A 20425-nucleotide genomic window follows, 5' to 3' on the forward strand; every position below is an offset into this window, starting at 1 on the left:
TAACAAAACGAAGGCTTTGGGCATCAAAAACATGGCCATGTTCTTTCCGTTTTACTCCAGACCACAGGAAAGTTTTGAATTCACACACAAGAAAACCAAAACTAATGTTATGTTTCAATTAATGTTTTTTCTTAGAAAACTCAGTTTTGCACCAAGTAACTTCTCTCAAAAATATTCATATGAAGAAGTTCAAAGAACACAGCTTGTAGTACTGCTCCTAATATAACAGATTTAGAAAGCAAACTAAAAAGCTTGAAATAAACATCTGATGCCATTAAAGTTGCACTGTTGTGCTCCCTTTCCCCTGAGAATCTGCTGAATCTAGGGCTCCTAGATGACTGTAAGCAGTAATGGTCTCTTAAAATTAAGACCAAATGTGAAGGAAATGCAAAGCAGTTTGTGAGCTCTTCCTGTCCACGGAACCAATTACATTACAGACTGCCAAACCACTCTGTGTTTTAATTGCTGTTTGAGATTTCACTGCATCCTGGAAAATAAAATTCTGTTTCCTTTTCAATTAGTGCCCAAGAGATATTTAAGAACAAAACTGCATGAAAACAATGATAATACTAGAGGTTTTATTGAGATGAGTGCCACTTAATTTTCTTAATTTCATGCATTTCCCAAAAGAATGCAAAACCTAATTCTTTGCCTATGCCGTGTTCTCTGCAATTCCCAAATGTACCCCACCAATTTTCAGTCCATAGAGTGCAGGGTGAACAAAACCAGAAACTTTATAGAGAAAATATTCACTTAAACCCCTTGATTCAAAGCTCTAGGGTATGAAAAGATTAGTTACTTTTAAGGTCTATACTAAAGGTTACTTTCAGCTACGTCATTATTGAAATGCAAAGCAAATTAATCCTGCTATTCAAAGCAGCAAGATACCAATGTAAAAGCTGTTAAAAAGCAAGCTGGTTTGACACCCAACAGACCAGCAGTAAGAGACCCAAATAGGCATTGATAACGACTGCTACAGTAAATGCTACATCTTCCAGAGGCAAAAAGAAAAACCCTCAGTGTTCTATTGAAATCTCCAGATGAAAAAGGAACAGCTGAGAATGTTGCCATGTGAGATCCCACAAGGATGCCCTCAAGCATATGATGGACCAGATAAACAGGACCATGAGAAGGAATCTGGTGGGCATTCCTGCCTCTTCCTGAGGTTGCTAGGAGCCAGAGAGCCTCAGTACCCACAGCCATGGTTGGCAGGGGTTTCACAGCAGCCCCCAAGTCCAGGGCTGGTGCTGACACCCTGCCTCACTGCACATGGCTGCCACCCACACTGGGCACTGTCGTCAGAGCCAGGTGTGCTGGGGGATGCTGCAGGTTCACCCCACATTAACGGGGAGAGGAGTGGGGCACAAGGTGTGCTGGGTGTGCACAGCTGCCACAGAGAGCCATAGGGCAGGGGAAGCTCTGAATTCAGTGGATCTAGCCCCAGAGAAAATGCCTGACAGCATCAAAGGAAAACCAGTATTTAATCCACTCATAAAATTTAAACCACTCCCAAAATCTCCTTATAAAAGTCAGGACTGGAAATAGTGAGGAAAGGCTACTGTCACTAAACCTTGTGTGATAGAATCACCCTGGCTGGACAGCAGGTATCCACCATAAGCCATATCACTCCCCTCCTCAGCTGGACACAGGAGAGAAAATAGCACATAAGGTTTGTAGGTCAGGATAAGGACAGGGAGAGATCACTGACTCGGTTACTGTCATGGACAAAACAGCCTCAACCTGGGGAAAAATTAATTCCTTACCAATGAAATCAGAGTAGGGCAGTGAGAAATAAAACCATATCTTAAAAAACACATTCCACCAACCCCTCTCTTCTTCCCAGGCTCAAGGTCAATTCTCCCTTTCCTCTGCCCCTGCACAGGGGGATGGGGGCTGCAGTCAGTTCCTCACCTGTCTCTGCTGCTCCTTCCTTCTCAGGGGGAGCTGGACACAGCACTCAAGGTGCAGCCTCACCAGTGCAGTACAGGGGGACAGTCACTGCCCTGCTCCTGCTGGCCACACTCTTGCTGACACAGGCCAGGTGCCATTGGCCTTCTCAGCCACCTGGGCACAGCTGGCTCATGTTCAGTCAGCTGTAGACCTGCACCCCCAGGTCCTTTTCCACTAGGCCACTTTCCAGCCACTCTTCCCTCAGTCTTTAGCATTTTGTGGGGTTATTGTGACCCACGTGGAGCCCTGAGCCTTATTGAACTTCAATACTGTCAGACTCAGCCCATTGATCCAGCCTGTCCAGATCCCTCTGCAGATCAGCATCCCTCCCTACTTGGTGTCATCTGAAAACTTACTGAGGGTGCAGTCAATACTCTTGTCCAAATCACTGAAGACGTTAAACAGAACTGGCCCCAATACTGAGCCCTGGAGAGCCCCAGTGGTGCCCAGTTGCCAACTGGATGTAACTCCATTCACCACCACCCTCTGGGCCTGGCCATCCAGGCAGTTTTAACCCAGTGAAAACTGCAGCTGTCCAAGCCATGGGAAGCCAGTTTCTTCAGGAGAACACCATGGGAGGCAGTTTCAAAGGCTTTACTGAAGTCCAGGGAGATTACATCCACAGTCTTTCCCCCACCCACCAAGTGTATTGCCTTGTCACAAAACATGCACAGTTGCTCGAGCAGGACCTTCCTTTCCTTAACCCCTGTTGGCTGGGCCTGATTCCCTGGTTGTCCTGTACATGTTGCATGGCAGCACTCAAGATGCTCTGCTCCATGGCCTTCCCTGGCATCGAGGTCAGGCTGAAGGCTTATAGTTCCCTGGAGATACCTCAGCAGTTACCTTTGCCCAGAAATTTAGTTACTTGGCCTTCTATGTCTTCTCAACCCCATGTCACAGTAGGTGGGAGGTAGTGAATATGGTTTCCATGCTGAAAATGCTGAAAATTAATCCAGATCTTGAATGTGAGTATTTAGCAGAGACTTGTTCAAGTTGCTGTCTAGCCAGTACTTACAAGCGTACACAGAGCACAAATGAAAAGACTAACTTGTGGAAACTTCCTAATTGGCTTAATTGGCTTTGTTGGCATAGATGGATTACTTCCCAGAAAAGAAAGGCAGACGGGTCTTCTATCAGTCTCTGAAGTTCAGTATTTTTTATTTTAATTATGCATTACCTACAAAAAGGCCTTCTTTTGTGATCAAAAGGACTTTGGGAAACAAACCAGCAGCCAGAATTAGAAATGCTGACTGAGGGGCAGACGTAGCAATTACCATAATTCACATATCAGCCAAAACTCTCAGATCAGAAATAGTCTACAGATGTAATGTGTAGATGCTCCAGCAGACAGTTGACCTGAAGCTAATTTCCTTTAGAATCACTGAATATCTCAAGCCATAAAAGACCCATAAGGATTATTGTGCTCAGCTTTCTCCTCCTCACAGGACTAACTAAACCAAAAGACCAAGAGCATTGTCCAAATGTTCCTTGAGCTCTGGAAGGCTTGGGGCTGTGACCACTTCTCTGGGGAGCCTGTTCCAGTGACTGACCACCCTCTCAATGAAGAACCTTTTTCTAACACCCAATCCCAACTTCACTGACTGTTGTTAGATCACCTCAGAGGTTACTAACAAGAGTAACTAACAAGAGCAACACAGAGTGGATTTTTCAGATATAGTAGCTAGGGGGGAAAAAATTACATTTGTATTTGCATCAGAAACCCTAATGCAGGATGTTATCCTGCCAGGAAGAGGAACACGTATCACTTACTGATTTCTTTTTAACCACAGACCAACACTTAGCATTTAAATAATTTCAAAAATGTTTCAGGAAGAAAAATTCTTTCCTGGACATATTCACAAATACTTGGAATAGCAAGGAATAAACCTTAAATGGATCTGGCTTTGGCTGGGATTCACCTGAGCTCCCATTAGGAATCTGCATTGTGGCACTTGATTCTAAGCTCACTTCCTAATCTCGATCGGCAGGGGAAAAACCCTGCTTTTAGAGTAAAATTTTTTCCATTTACATTATATGTCTACCTTAGGATGAGATGAATCAGTCTACAGACTTTCCTTTAAATGGTGGTCTGGAACCATTAATTCAGAGAATGTGGTGTTATGAATCCAATATATGTTTTCAGTAAAGGAGCTATAAATTTCCTGATGCATGAGTCCCTCATTAAGGCAGCGTGAAAGACAGAAATGTTAAAGGCTAATGACTCAAACAATTGGCCACTTGCAAAAGCAGCAGGATGCTGTGCTCTAATCTGCCTCAGGGGTGGGTTGTAGCAGGTAGCACCAAAGAATATTTGAAAAGTAGTACCTGGTATATTGTATAAACAACAGTCAAAAATCCTTCCTTCCCATTACAAAGTTATGAGGTTCAATATTATTACAGTGATAAAAAAGAAGTGAGTTGCACCTAAATTTTACATGAATGCAACAGAAATAACTACTTCAGAACTGTTAGGCAATATAACTACGCACGAGGCCATTAACAATAATTGCAATACAATAATAGTTTTGTATCAATTCAAGTTTGCTGCTCAAATAATCGTCATATAAAAAGTAACTTACAGACCCGTTCAAGGACACCAGACACAAAAGCTAAAACACTCTGATGGAAATAAACTGAATGTACTATTAGTAGCAGAAATGTTTTCATGGAAAAACATCTCCATTCCTTCAAAGTTCATAATCTGTTTATTTCCTAGTAATTTGCTAAGTTGATATAACTAGGCTGTCAACTTTAAGGAGAAAATACACCGCAAGACACAAACTCTGTTCTGAGGCAGGTACTGGCCTTGCCAGCAAAGTTTCTCCTTGTTTGATTTTCAGTAATTTTAACAACAGGCACAAACTGACACGAAGAATGTTCCCTCTGAACGTCAGGAAACATTTTTTTTTTACTGTGAGGGTGACCAAGCTCTGGCAAAGGTTGCCCTTGCAGGTTGTGGAGACCTTGGAGATATTCAGAAGCCAACTGGACACTGTCCAGGGCAAACAGCTCTATGTAGCCCTGCCTAGGCAGTGGGGTTGAAAGTCCCTTCCAAACTCAATCCTTCTGTGACTGTAAGACGTTTCTAGAAGTTCTGTATTTGGGTTCTGCTGCTTATGCTCTAAAATGTACTCTCATTCAGCTTACCAGCTATTTCACATCATGAAAAGCGAATGCAACATCCATCATTCATTACTTTTTCATTTCTATGTTCAATCTGGATATTAAAAAATCTAGAAGGCTGGGGAAGGAATGTTCTTCCCTGTGTCTCTGTACTACACATGTACAGGCAACTTTGTGCACAAAACAAAGAAAGAAAGAGAGAGAGAGAAGGAAAGATAGGGATAAGGGTATTGATTTTTTTGTTTGACTCAATACTGTGTCACAGCCTCTCTGAACCTTCTAGCATGATCCCAAAGCAAATAAATTACTAGGAATCTCCTTGTTTTTAGCAAGACTTCACCCCAACAAATCTCCAAGATACCAGCTCTAAAATGATATTATGGTATTTGTGCTTACCAATGAATTAATTTGAAAAGTAACACTTCTTCCCACCACCTCCCTTCCCAATTAAGTGGGATACAATGCTGTACTTTTGGGAATAAATGAAGAACAAAAGAAATTAAACCTGTGTTCATTACTAATTAATGTTGTTGATAATGTGAAGGCATTCAAGTAAGTCTTCTGAATTCAGAAGTAAAATATATTTGCATCACATGTGAGTGTTGAAATACTTTTGTGTCCATTAGCAAACCAGAAGAAAGTTAAGCAAACATTGACCAAGTATAAACATTTCAAATTCAGCACATCTAGACAATTTACAGTAGGAAATAATGAAAGAATTTCTGGAAGAACACTGCTGTTAATAGGTTCAACAAATTTTAGAATCCCCAGATAATTCCACAAAACAATCAAAATAATTTTAATATTATTTAAAATACTGAGGAACTTTTAGTTAAGACTCCTATGCGACTAAGACTATTGTCACACACACAAAAAAAAAAAATCACAGAAGTCGCAATTATGTGGAAAGAAATTAAAACAAAATACTGCAATCAGAAGTAATCAATGTGCTTGCCAGGAAAATAAAGCTTGTCAAACAAATATGATGTTTATTCCTCAATATATTCTGTTCTTCCATGAAGCTAAAATTATGCTATGCAGACAAAAACCAGAAACACAAAAAACCTGCAAGACTAACCGGCCACTCTCAACAGATAATCTTTGATAGAAAATCTTTATCAAAGATAAAAAAAGCTGTTTCCAGTGAAGTTATGAAGGACAACATTATTAAAAGCTTTCACTGGTAATTTGTAAATAAATATAAAATCACAGCTGATGAAGTTTGCAGATGATAATACCTGGTAAGATGATAAACAGTGATAAGAGCAGCAATTCCACAGCTGAATCTGCATTACTGTGATGAAAGAGCATTAGGCTGAGCTCACTCTAACAAAGACAAATGCCCCCAGAGCAAAGAATGAAGATCCAAGCCCAGGAATGGAAAGTATGCTAACATGAGCACTCAATGTACAAATTTATAAAGTACTAGGAAAATTTTATCTATGTATCAAAATTACCAAATCCTTAACTATACTGTATACCATACTGAAATCCTGTATACTGTATTTTATGCTGTGCCCATATTTTAAGGAGGCTTCTGGAAAACTGATGAAGGTATTAAAAAGAGCCACAAAATCTAAGAGATGTATTTGAGTAAAAGTTCATGAACTCAATTTGTTTGACTTAGCCAAAATGAAACTGAGAAGTGATTTGATTGCTACATTTAAGTATCACCACAAGGAGAAACTGCAGCATATTAAGGACCTCTTTACCCCAGTGGGGAGAAGCATAAAAAGAATCCATGGCTGAAACCTAATACCAGAAAAAATTCAAATGAGACGTGAGGCACACACTCATCACTGTGAGAGCAACGAACCATTGCAACAAACAGGCAAAGGGAAGCACTTTCTTTCTTCAGGCACTCAAACCAGGACTGGACATTTCTCAGAAAGACATGGGCCAGCTGGACACAAGTTATCCTTTGGTCAAATAAATTACTGGGTTCATTACAGCTGTAACAGGGAGAGATTTGATGGCCTGTGATATATGACTGATGAGACTGGATGAACTAACATCCCCATGGCCAAACTTTATTAATTGATTTATCAGTGCTTTATGCTGCCATCCATTGCCAGGGTATCTGAACACTTTCATATTAAATCAATAGCAAAATCCTTAATGGACTTCAAGGAGCTTCTGACACATCTACTTTCAGGACTAAAACTAATTAGGGGAGGATTTCTGAAGAGGTCAGAAGGTCTGTATTTATCTTTCTTGCTGAAGACTATGTATTACTGTATTTCCTTTGTGCTTATGGGGTATTTTGAAGCATGAGCCAGTGATTTCAGTCAGGCACAGTACTCCTAAATGGTTCTGCTTAAGAAACTCAGTTCAGTCTGTTTCCTCTAGTGCTTGCCAAGGTGCCAGTGGGTGTTGTGACAAAACTGTCTGCATTTTCCAGTGCTGTTTAGCATAATGGACACTGGCTTTACTGACACAAAAAATAAATTTGCATCCTCAGAGAGTCATAATTTAGATGAAAATGAAGAGTGCTGGTATGTACAAGGCACCACCTAAACGAGCTCCTCTAAAAATTACACCTTTTCAGAGACACAGTACTGTTCCCTGTGGAGAACAAGCACTTTCACATTTAACAGTTATAAAGTTATGGCATAGGATGTGGTGTTTTCAAAATACATGTATTTTGCAAAAAGGTATTAATGCCACTTGGACTCTAAAATTTATAAAAATACTTAAGTTTATTTTGTGCAAATATATAAAAATACTCAATGTATTATTTGACAAATATATGCTAATAAAGTCACTTCTAATTAATTTAGAGACTGCTTGAGGTCTAGCACATAAAAAAAAATGTGAATTTGCTAGCTGCTTCATTTTTCTTACAATAGAAAACTGTTAATGCTTTATTCTTCAAGTTAAATCAATTTTCATTAATTACACCCTATCCTTCTGGGCAAAAAATAATCAAAATAGGCAAAATAGGATTACTGCAAAAATAAGATATTGATCTAGTTTTTAAGCAGCATCCTACCATCACTAACTTTTGCTCAGTTTATTCACTGTTTTTATGGACCAGTTAAGGAGGTACTTCTCAAAATCCTGTGTGTTTCAATGCGCTATTTGCAGCTGTTAATTTTTCAGCCAGAAACATTTTATATACTGTGCACTCTGTTGTATTCAGCAATCCCTCTAAAACTTTGTTTGGGCCTTTTGAAGTCATAAATCAATTTCCTCTCCTTGTACCTTCACAGAAAGAAGAGTTGATTGAAGACTGCTTCTTCCTTAGAGGTCATCCAGCACCTACAGGAAGAGGGCTCAGACCAAGCCCTTCTCTGACACCAGGTGCCCTGGCAGCCAGGTGCTCAGGCTGCTCTCAGAAGCCCAGCCTGCCTCAGGCAAGCAGAATGGCTCAGATCACCTCCTTTCAACTGTAATGGCTTCAACAGCCAGGCTTTCTTCCTGGAAGCACGCCTCTGGTAAAAAGCCTTTATCTCTACAGAAAAATAAAAATTTTTATTATTTTGTAATAGCCTATACAAAGCTGAAAGGGAAACTCAATTTATTCCCCAAGTTACAATCAAGAAACACACAGCACTGCTTATGCACTGCACTGGGTCAAGAACACGCTTAGGTGCCCAGACATGGTGCTCATGCAGTAGCTCTGTGGAGAAAGCAGCACTCCTGCTGCAGGGAGCCTTTCTGGCTTGGACTGGTACAGTTACCTTATCACAGCAAACAGTTCTGAAAGCACAGCTCTGCAGTCTGGCGGCAGAACACATTCAGCTGCCAGTGAGATGCAGAAAGATTAGACAGGTAGAGTGGCACCAACTCCTGGAGAAGACAAGCAGCAAGTAGATTGGAAGGGTAGTGAAGAAAGGAAACAAACCAGGAAGAACAAGCAGAAAGGATGAGAGGTAGCAAACCCCCAATACATCCATTTTTCCCACAAGACTAATGAATAATATAAAATCAAAAGACAAACATATATAACACACTTTGGGTAGCAAAATTGGGGTTTTTATTTCTTGGGCTTAGATCTGCAGCTCAAATTCACCTTGAATAATACTATCCATGGCATAAAAATGTAAATCAAAAGAATAAAGTAAAACATAGAAAATTTTTTTAACATTTAAAAAATAGCAATACCAGCGACTAGTCAGAACTGCATTGAATACTTGACAGAAGTTTCATGAAATCCAATAGGCAAGCAGCAATTCTTACACACCAGCTGTTCAGTGAGATACAGTAGGTCAGGTCAGCATTATAAGGCTAAAACACCAGCTTTAACTAAATTTGATTTCCTAGTCTTAAATCTTTAGCGGCTTTAATTTTCTTGGAAGCCAAAAAAATCATGCCCCAAATACTCCTTAATTCAGCCACAAAGATCTGCATTTTAGGATAACTTCTACATCTACTTTTGTATTCCAAAGCTATTCTTATAAATATTACAGATTGATTTAATGTGAATTACTCTAGTAAAATGTGTACAGAAATGACTGGCAGAACATTAACATTCATAAGACACAGAGGAAGAAATGGATCTGCTGTACCCAGATTATAATTCTGAAAATGAGGGTATGATATTAAATGACCCAAAGGAAGAACAGGAGGGAAAGTGATCTCCCAGAATATGAAGGTAGTAGAAAATTATAATAAATTGCTCATCTCAGTTTAATAATTTAACACAAGCTTCATAAAGTAGAAAGGCCACTTAGGAAGGCACAAAACAGCATTTTTAGCTATCAGTGTTCAATGCCAATAATGAGAAAATTAAAGACAGCACAATCTAGCAGCACTTCTCCAAGTGGTGAGAAAGGCACAGGTAAGCCCCAAGTTTGCACTCTGTGGCCTTAGAGGCGTCTGAAGCGCAGAAACAACCCCTAGCAAACAAACTTCACACTCGCTTTTCTCCCCTTGCAAAATTTGGCTTGGTTTCAAGCGAACATTTATCAAAGCAAACTCCCAAATTTTTCCTTTGCTCTAAGGAGACAAACAAATCAATAAATTATCTGTGGAAAAGAGGGAAGGGGAATTTGAGTGAGAATATTTCACTATCAACACTATAGTGAGACTATATCACTATCAACTATTTCAATATCAACAGGTACCTTGAAAAGTAGTCATAACACTTACAGACTTTATGCTTAAAGGCTTCTAACACACTTTCAGAATATAACATGCCTGTATTTTAGAAGTTTGGCATTCTTAAAAGAGCAACAAGTGTATCAGACTTGAGAAGTCCTGCTTTTGTAGATATGTTTTGGTAAAACAGAACAAGGAAACTGTCCTGTTGTCTAATCTATGAGTATGGCCCACAACCCATGTTCCTAAATGAGGGTGTCAAAGTGCTCATCTCTGGCTTTGACCCAGATTTTGACATTGGGTTTAGTTGTTGGTTTTTAAGGTTATGTGCAATTCAAAGACAACAGGCCAGGAACCAACAAGGAGATGCAAATAACTGCATCATTTCTCCTCCCCTTTTAGCATGGCCATTAAGAAACAAATAAAACCAATACAACAGTACAGCAGCAAGGGAGCAGTTATTCCTATTTCAGAGAGTTTAGATAGGATGATACTAAGGATCTACAGTGACAAGTTATAGTTCTTTTCCTTGAAATTCACAGTAAACAAGGAATCAGTCTTTTAAGAATTATCTGCTCATCCCTCCACATAAGGGGTTGACACAGGGAAAAGTCCAATCATTTGATGAACACAGGACACTAATCCTCACATCCACCAAATCAGAAATTAGATTCAAGGATAGAGAACTATTTCAAAATTGTTAACTATATCTCAGAAATCTGTAGTTATCTATCTCCTGTTGTGAAAAATTGTGCATTCCTTGTTATCCCTCTATTTTATTCCTATGGATTAGCTCGAAACTAAAACAAGGAAATTAAATAAAAAATGGACACCTTAGAGCAGCCTGCCAGTACCTGAAGGGGCCTACAAGAGAGGGACTATTTACAAAGGCTTTAGTGACAGGATAAGGGAATGGCTTTAAACTGGAAGAGGGAAGGTTTAGATTAGGTATAACAGAAAGAATTCTTTACTGTGAAGATGGTGACATGCTGGAACATGCCCAGAGCAGTTGTAGATGCCCCATCCCTGGATATGTTCAAGGCCAGGCTATATGTGGCTTTGAACAACCTGGTGCAGTGGGAGGTGTCCCTGTCCAGGAGAAGGGGTTGGAACTAGATGAGCTTTAAGGTCCCTTCCAACTTACATTCTATGATTTTATGACCTGTAAGTGGGAATAGACTGGGTCCTTAGTTTGTGCAACTAAGGTGGCACCCAGATATAGGAGAAGCATTTAAAATCCACATGACATTTTTGTAGACATTCAGGGAAGAAACTACCAGATGATCACTCAAACAACATAATGACTTTAGTAATGGCTGCAAACTTCCTCCTACCTGAACATCATCAAATAGCAGTCTGAAGAAAAAGAAAAAATAAACCCCAACCACAGCAGGAATACAGGTCCTCCTTTAATTACAGATTTCTGCAAAGAGACCTCTAATAATACCTCCTGCAATTTTTATAAGCATTCAAATGAATGAAGAGCTTAGTGATTATCTTTTAAAAGCAGTGCAGGGAAAAGGCAGAAGGGAGCATAAAGAAGCCTTGCAGAAATTTGCAAGCAAATATACAGGAAGATGCACATTCATAAGTTTAAATGAGGACTCTCTCAAGAATTGACTGCAGCTGTGCATAAAGCAACCACAAAACTGAAGAGACACAACTGAATTTTAACATAAGAATTTCCAATTACTCAATATTCCTTCAAGAAACTTAAATTTTTAATAGGCCTACGAAGGCTTGAAAAAAGATAGGAGACCAACATATCTTAAATTTCATGACAAGTTTGCAGGACAAGCTGCTCTTATATAGATCCACTAAATGGTTACAAAGAGAGGGATTTTGAGAACTACTTTAAAATGAGATTTCCTCCTCACTTCCTGAAGTGGAAAATTCACTATTACTTCTGTAAACATCTTCTGTTTTGAAACCTGAGTAATAGTTTTGAATACTCTACTAGGACTAAAATGCAACTGTGAGGTAACCTGCATTTCTATAGGAAATTATCCTGCATTACTTAAGATTTGGCAGTTGAATACAGAGAGCATGTTGTCAAATGTTTCTCTGTAGTGTTAAAAAGATCAAACATTTTTTGTTTTCCTGTGGTGCATACACTCATGTTTAGTTATTTTTTTACTCGCTGGCTTCATGCTTTGCCCACTTGGACAACTTGAGTAAATAACTTAGCTGTTATTTGTGCAAAACTCTGTAGGAATTTCAGTTATTCCTCTCAAATATACAGAAAAATGCAGCTGGACAAAACTGAACTTCCAAAAAAGAAACAGAAGATATTCAAAGAGATGAGAAATAAAACAGAAAAATCACTTCTACGTTCCTGTGCATAGAAAAATGCTCAGACTGACAGCAAAAATGCCATAAGATAGATACAAGATCTTTCAGAAGATCCATGGTGATGAGAAGTACCTTCCCACTACTTCCTGCTTCTACTGTCCCTGCTACAGCAGAATCCACTTTCTGCAAATAGAAGTCACACATTCACATTACAGTTCTCTGCAACTTATTTTAACACAAAAAATCACTGGGGGCATTTCAAATGCCATCCATTCACAAAATAGCAAAGTGGGCAGGAAAGCCACAATAACTATCATAATCACATTAGATATTATGAGAGAGAATGTTAAAATAGTTACTACTCCAAAGCTGATAATTTACTAAAAAGATCTGGACAAAAAGCCTATACATTCATTTTAATTATACATGAATATTCCACTTAGTCAAGTAAAAAAAAAAAAAAGCCATACTGCCAATAAATGGTTACTGTTAAACCTGTTTGCTAGTTGAAAATCCTTCCATTTGAATCAGAAAACAATGAAAAATAACTTAAGCCTTCTAAGAAGTAGAAATTCTACATATGCCTATGCATTTGGAGGCATCTTTATAAACCAGGCAGAAGAAACCAGAAGTCTAGTGTTTTCCTACAGATAAGCAGAAGTTAGTGCTCAGTTTCACCCCATTTGGTCTGCCAGAAACACCACGACAGCCGTAAAAGTGAGTTAATAAGCAGCAGAAATTCATTGTTATTTCCACTAAAAAAAGAGCCCAAGAATGCACATACAGCTAACACAATACACCTTCAGCTCTTGCATGTTCTGCCTCTAAACCTTCCAAGCAGACCCAGACCAAATCCTCCTTCCACCACTAGATTGTAGCTACTTTCTTTTCATGTTGTGTAGATAGGAAGTATGATTTGTGAGGAGGAAAAGAAGGACAGCTGACTTCTTAGTCATCATGTTATGTAAAGTGTACAGGTGGAAGTGTGGAAAGGCTGAATGGTCAGAGTATGTCTGGTATGGACAGAAATCTGGTACAAATCAAGAAATACACTGACAGCTCAGTCTTCCAATCAGCAGGTTGCCAGAAGTTTACAACTTGAACAAATTTAGGTCAAAACCAGCACAAGGCAACTCCATACTCTTTTAAAATATGTTTAAAATAAGAATAATAAAAAATATTCCCCCCCTCCCTAAACCTGTTTTCTTAATCATTCTAAGCTTAAACCAAAAGGTTACCAAAACCAATGCAACTGGCAATAAAAATCAGCACAGAAAAAATTTGGCAAAACTACAAATAACTGGACAGACATGTTCATAAGGCTCATGCAGCCTTAGTAACTGGCAGTGGCACAAGCACCACACACAAGGATGTTCCAGTCCCATGAAGGGATAGCTTGCTTTTCATACTGTCTACAAAGAGTGACAGAAGTTCATCCAGATAAGATATTAACATCTTCACACAGATCTCTTTACCATGAGACTGTGATCCCTTTAGAAGAGACAGAATAATGGTACCATGACATAGAGACTAATCAAGCATGAGGGAGACAGATTTATCTTCAGTTAAACTGAATGTATATTTCCTGATGTTTGCATTTTTCTATCAAACTTCACACTTTACAATAACTTTATAACAAATAATTAAAAATTTGATTCCTAAAGGTCTGTAATTTCTTAGTACTCACTATGTTTGTAGAAAATGCAGTGTTTGTACAACTAGAGAGCAATAAGAATTCCCAAGCTAGATGTAAGCTCTACACTTCTAAGCATCTAACCTACAAATCGGGTATCCAAATGTTTGGGAGCATAACTGGTTTCTATCACGTTATCTGGATTCCCAGTCTTTTTAGTGTCTCTAAATGTTTTCCTTACATACCATATCTTGGTTTTTGTTTGTAAAGGGAGGTTGTTTGCCTAAATTTAAAACACAGGGATTAGAGAACTAAAAATGTATTGAAACAGACAAATACTCTGCAAAATTACTTAATAGAAGCTTCTTGCTTTTTTAAAAATTTTTCTAAAGTGTTCATGAGTGTTACCTTGAGGTGAACTGAGATGAGCAGTTTTCATTTCTATTTAAAAAATTAATCAAAACCTATGGCATAAGGCCATATTTTGCTATTTGTAATATGGTAAGTAAATATTTCTAGTTATAAGCACAACGTAAGAATTTTTGTGCTACAATAAGCATCAATATTAATTCTTTTTGTTCTACTGCCCCATAAAATTTGAAATTTAAGTGGAAAGATTGCTGCTAAGGTCCACATTACCCTTTTTTTCTTAATGGTCCATTGGGTTTTAAGAGTATCTTGACATGTCTGCAAAACACTAAAAATAAATTCAAAACTGAAAGTTTCTATAAAAGACAAACATAAAAACAAGTCGAAAGATTTTTTTAAATATAAACACATAGTACAAGTAAAAAGAAAAGCTGAAGACAAATTGATACAAAAATCAGTATTTATGTAAAAAAATAATGCACTGCATATTGTAAAATCAGTCAGTTACAGTATTCACTTTCACAGAGATTTCTACATTTTCAGGCTTCAAAAGGTTACACAGCAAGGAGAAGAGACCTACATGAGAGGCAGACTGCTTCCTAGATTCCATCCCAAAAATTTATACCCTGAGCCCGCAGGGAAATTAGAAGCAGGATACAAATTCTGCTGACAGTGGAGTGTGTTCTTGTACTGCTAATGCATTTGTCCAACTCACATGGATCTGGAAGTCAGAGCCAGTCTATATTTAACAAGAAAACAGGTACAAAAACTAAGCTTCTAAAATGGGGTTGGGATGAAGGTGCAAGTCAGTGAGTGGATCCTCCATGTTCAACACACAGGAACTGTCCTGGAATCCAAAAGCTCACTTTATGAAGACTTCCTCACTTAGACAGGTTATCTAAGTTCATATATGTTTTACAAATACATTTCATACCATGCAAGTTTAAATATTTTACTGTAACACTAGAATTCAGCCCTTTTCTTCATGGTTTTCTCTGGAGAAAAAGTTTTTATTACTTAAACAGAAGTTTTTATTTTTTTTTCACTAAGATAATTGGAGGAAATCTAATCCTTTCCTGTTGCAAATCACTATCACCCTATTGACAGTAATGCGTTCATGTAGTTGAGGGTCTGCCCCAAAACTATTTTAAAGCCATTTATTAAAAAAAGATGTTATAACAGGAAACAGTCTCTAAAAAAAACCCCATCTACTACACAGTCTGAATATCAGAACTCTTACTACAGTATTCACTTTTAGGTACTACATACTCTATAACAATCATCAGGTAATAATTCCTAGTATGGAAATACAACAGCAACACCTTTCCACCACTGGGCTTTTTTTCTATTTTCAAAATGCCCTATAGTATAAAGCTGCAAAACCATGAAATTTTTTTGAAGTGTTGTATGACAAGCAACTTCAAACTGGATTTTTACTTAAACCCCCTCAGTTCTGCTCTACCTTTTGGTGCTAATGGCTCTAAAATGTTGAAACAAATTATTTTTAATATAACGTCTCTGTATTTACTAACAGAGAAAGCTAGTATCACATACTAGTCATTAATTTCTCAGAAAATCGTATTTATAGTGTGCAGTTTACATCTGAGATAAACAAAACAAGATTGTCAAAACAGTACTTCAACATGTAAGAGATGAACATATAAAGGCACATACAGATTGTCAATGATTAAAACACATTTCTTTGACAAGAGAGTATTTTCTGCACTTGTAAACAACTTTGTTTACATAAAGGCTCACACCTTTAAAGTGAGGTTAGTGCTGCTGACTCAGTTATTGCTACATTCACAGTTTAACAGAATTTTAGACAATATATGAGGTACACTCCCAAACAGAGCCATCTTCATTTCTTCCTTGTTCATTTATCATTAGATAACTGAATTATGCAGAGTAAAATTACTGACCATAGAAGCCAGTAACACCCAAATCATCAGATATGAGACAAACATTAGCACTGATTAAACTTCAAAAAACCAGAAAGTCACCGTTGCAGAAAAAAGTTCTTGCTCTTCATTACATGAATATTTACTTCATTTTTATGTATGCTAGTAAACTTTTTTCTGGGCACATTAAAAGCCCATTCAAGCTGTAATAGAATTCTTGCACCTTCTGACCACCTATGTTAATTCAGTCTCTTGATGCAACAGCTAGGAGTCAAAAATCACCTTCCCTTTGATCTTCTGGCATACAAGTCTCTTATGCTTTTTGTTAGCTGCTTTATGAATACTTTGTATACTCTTCCACAGTATGTGTGTGTGGTTTTCTGTAATTCCCGTTCTAGGGGCTGCAGCAGCGAATGAACCAAGTCATCTCCAAATGAATACTGTAAAGAGGTTAAGAAAATTTAAGGTTAATATGGAAGACTGTCATTACTCAGAGGTATTAGAGTTTTATAAAAATTATTTTCAGCATCATATTTGATGTCTATAGGTTTATTAAATGTTTTCAAGAACTCATGAGTGCTTCTGAATGCAATAATTTAAAAACACCTCTAAATTACAGAAGTATAGTCTCATGCTTTCAATAAACCTAAGAAAGATTTTTTTATGCTATGCAAATGAACGTATTCAGACAGGCAAGGAGGAAATTTTTAAAATTACCTTACCCAATTAAAAATTTACAACTCTAAAATGACTTCTGGATATTTTTTTGTTGTATGGTAACTTTCCCAAATGACATATAACCTTTAAGTAATACAAGTCTTATCAGATTATAATGAAACAGCAGTATAAAGAGTGGTACTGAAGTTTCATTAAATTGAATGATGGTCAAACACATACTATGTTTAACATGGTTATGAAATAAAGGTGTCATTAGCTCAACACTGCAATGATTTTTATAAACAAATGCTAAGTTAAAACAGCATTTTGAAGTAACATAATTTTGTTCATCTTATTACCATTGAATCAGTAGTGGTTTACGTACTTTCTCTGACACATCCACATACGAAATGGGAACATAAATAAAAGGAAATAATTTTTTCTTCTATTTTTGACAATGCTCAAAGGAAACAAAGAAATAATATTTTTATGGAAATACAATCACTTTCCCTGCAATGTATTCTCAGACCCCCAAAAGTACTTTTCTTCATTTTTATACCTATATGACAATGTGTAATAAAGCAACATTAAAATATACTCTTGATTTTTGTAGGTTATACACACACAGTAGCCTGCTACATTAAAATGTGCATCAGTGCTAAGTTTTACAGCTCTTCAGTGAGTATACTGATGTAGTGATAAATGGTTCATTAGTTGACTTATTTGCAGAATGAAAAGAAGTCATTGTGCTTAGTATTTAAAGGAACAGCAACATATTAATACACTGAATTTCTGGAAAAGGTCAAAACAGTATATAAAAAAAATCTTTACAATCCAAATCTAGATAAAATTAGGTATTAAAGTGTTGCAGTAAATACATACAAACTTTGGGAACAAGAGACGTTTTTCTGCACTTTAAAATCTCCAAAAGAATGAAACTTCTGGTGATGGCTCATTCAGCCTGGAGATAAAGATTGTCCTCTCTACTCTGCACTCACCTTGAGTGAGCAGTGCATGCAGTTTCAGTCACAACACAAGAAGGATATAAAGCTCCAAGGGATATAAAGGTCCAAAGGAGGACCACAAAGAGGGTGAAGGGCCTCAGGGGAAAGTGTGTGAGGAGTGGCTGAGGGCACTTGGTCTCTTCAGCCTGGGGGAGACTGACAGGAGACTTCACTGCACTTAAAATTTCTTTGCTAGGGGAAGAGGAGGGGCAGGCACTGATCTCTGCTCCGTGGTGACAGCGACAGGACCTGCGGGAATGGCCTGAAATTGTGTCAAGGGAGGTTTAGGTTGGATACTCGGAAAAGGTTCCAGAAGAGGGTGATTGGACACTGGAACAGGCTTCCCAGGGAAGTGGTCACAGCATGAAGCCTGCACAGTGCAAGAAGTCTTCGGACAATGCTCTCAGGTGTATGGTGTGACTCCCAGGGATGGCCCTGTGCAGGGCCAGGTACTTGGATTTCAGTGATCGGTGTCAGCCCCTTCCTAGTCAGATGTTCTAAGATGTCCAAATACTCATGGAAACAATTCACCAGGTGATTTATTAAATAAATGATAATAAAGCCTTTTAAGTAAACACTGCCAACTACAGGCATGGTTCTAGAATTCTAACCTAGATACAGTCTACACTCTATCAAAAGATGCTCATCAAAACAGGAATATACTGGAACTCCATCCAAACAATGAAAGAGAAAAAAGTGGTAAAAAACTTGATGTTACTTAAAAGTGAAAAATATTACTTTGTTGCAATCAAGGTGAATATCAACATGCCTACAAAATACATGTACTACTATAGATAAACATACATGAAAGAATAACAAGTACAATGCAAAAATCACTTACATTTTTTATCGCTTCATAGACAGCTCTAAAAGTTGGTTGTTTATCATCGTGGTAAACACCTCTATTTCCATGAAGAATAAATATACCTTCTTCTTCAGCTGCCTTACAATTGCTTCCATAGATACAATGGTCAGGCCGGTAATTCCATTGGCAAGGAAAGACATAAAGACTTTCTGTGTACAAAAATGAGAACTCTGGGTTAAGTATGAAAATTGTTTCAGGAAATAAACCAGTATTTTCTTTATTTATTTAGGACAGCTTTATAAATGTCTGTACAGTTGTTTCTGAAATCTAACAGTTAATTACACTCTAGCAAGCTCCAGCACTGACTCAAATGCTTTCAGTAGTGAATAGTCCTTGAAGGCTTTGATGACCCAAAGGCCTGCTTATTGAATATTTTCCTAGATTTTTTTCCTGGATATTTTTTTTCCATGGAAAAGATAATTTCACAGTGTTAGGCTGAAAATCAATGTGGATTTACCTGGATTGTGAAAAAACATAATGTTCAATAGATCCTGATCACCCCATGTTATGTTCAGCTTGTATTTCTTCAGTAGTGGCATCAGAATTTCTCCCCATTGTAACCGGACTGGTGTCATATCATTCTGTTCAGCAGAACAAAGCAAAACAACACACATTCAGGACAGTTGTACCTACAGGGAAGGAAATGCCTTACAGAATCGCAGTAGCTTGCACTACAAAGATAACTTTGTATAGATACAAATGTATAGATAACTTCATCCTTTTAAACCAACAAGCTTATCTAAGGAACCTCGTTATTGACATTTCCAATATGCTTTATTTCTCAATGATCAACTTACCGAAAAATTTCCTTCTAATATCTTAACCAAGAATTCTAAGAATAGCAAAGGATTTTTTATACAGCAGTAGGATCCAATACCAAAACTGCATTTAAGTCATGCAGCAAATAGATGAGGAGTACTTCAATATCCACACATCATGCAATTCCTCTCTTTACCACAGAGTTATAATATACACAGGTTCTAACAATAACTGCAAAAATTCTAACCAGTTCAATACAAAATTAATTCTTAAATAGTTCTGAACAGATACAGATAAAATATACTGGCTACGAAGTAGTGTACAAAAATACAGAAATCCTTCAAAGGTTTTCAGATGTATTTTCATCAAGTTGAACTTATTTTTTTTTAGTTACTGAACTTGAATTTCCTCATCAACAGAGGACAACTTCTCAGCAGTAAAGAGCCAAAAAAACAGCTGATACCAAATTCCTGAATTCTTGATTTAGCAGAATCACTTCAAAAGAAAAGGAGTTCTTCTAAGGTTCTGGTTGAGGAGCATCTACTTGGAGTAAATCGGTCTACACTGAATTCCATGTTAACAAAGGGATTCAAATCTGCAGTTTAAATGGTTACATATTCTAAAGCTAATCTCTCCTCTTTACACCCTATTTAACCCAACTAGAACAGAAAAGGAGCAAGGCTGCTCACTTTGTACTCTGTACTTCAAAGTTTTGAGAGTGTGGATGCATTAGCAGTAAGACCCATAGAGAGTAAATTCCTGAACAAGTACAAGCATTGTACTCTTGCTTCTTTTCAAGCAAGTTGCCGAAAGAAAAATTATATTAGAA

General features: G+C 37.7%; 1 protein-coding gene across 2 annotated transcripts in view; it reads right to left on the minus strand.

Annotated features, from left to right (window-relative positions):
* Positions 1 to 9043: 9043 nt before the first annotated feature.
* Positions 9044 to 20425, minus strand: part of GXYLT1 (glucoside xylosyltransferase 1) — a 41651-nt gene continuing 30269 nt past the window's right edge. For both annotated transcript variants that reach the window (XM_041396073.1, XM_041396072.1), the window contains 3 exons: positions 19295 to 19418; positions 18814 to 18986; positions 9044 to 16751 (listed from right to left, as the gene is read on the minus strand). In XM_041396073.1, coding sequence (XP_041252007.1) covers positions 16590 to 16751; positions 18814 to 18986; positions 19295 to 19418 — 459 coding nt within the window. In that variant the 3' untranslated portion in view covers positions 9044 to 16589. The remainder of the gene's footprint in view (positions 16752 to 18813; positions 18987 to 19294; positions 19419 to 20425) is intronic.

This window comes from Onychostruthus taczanowskii, unplaced genomic scaffold (genome assembly GCF_017590055.1).
Source record: "Onychostruthus taczanowskii isolate IOZ18803 unplaced genomic scaffold, ASM1759005v1 scaffold125, whole genome shotgun sequence".
NCBI classification, from domain to species: domain Eukaryota; kingdom Metazoa; phylum Chordata; class Aves; order Passeriformes; family Passeridae; genus Onychostruthus; species Onychostruthus taczanowskii.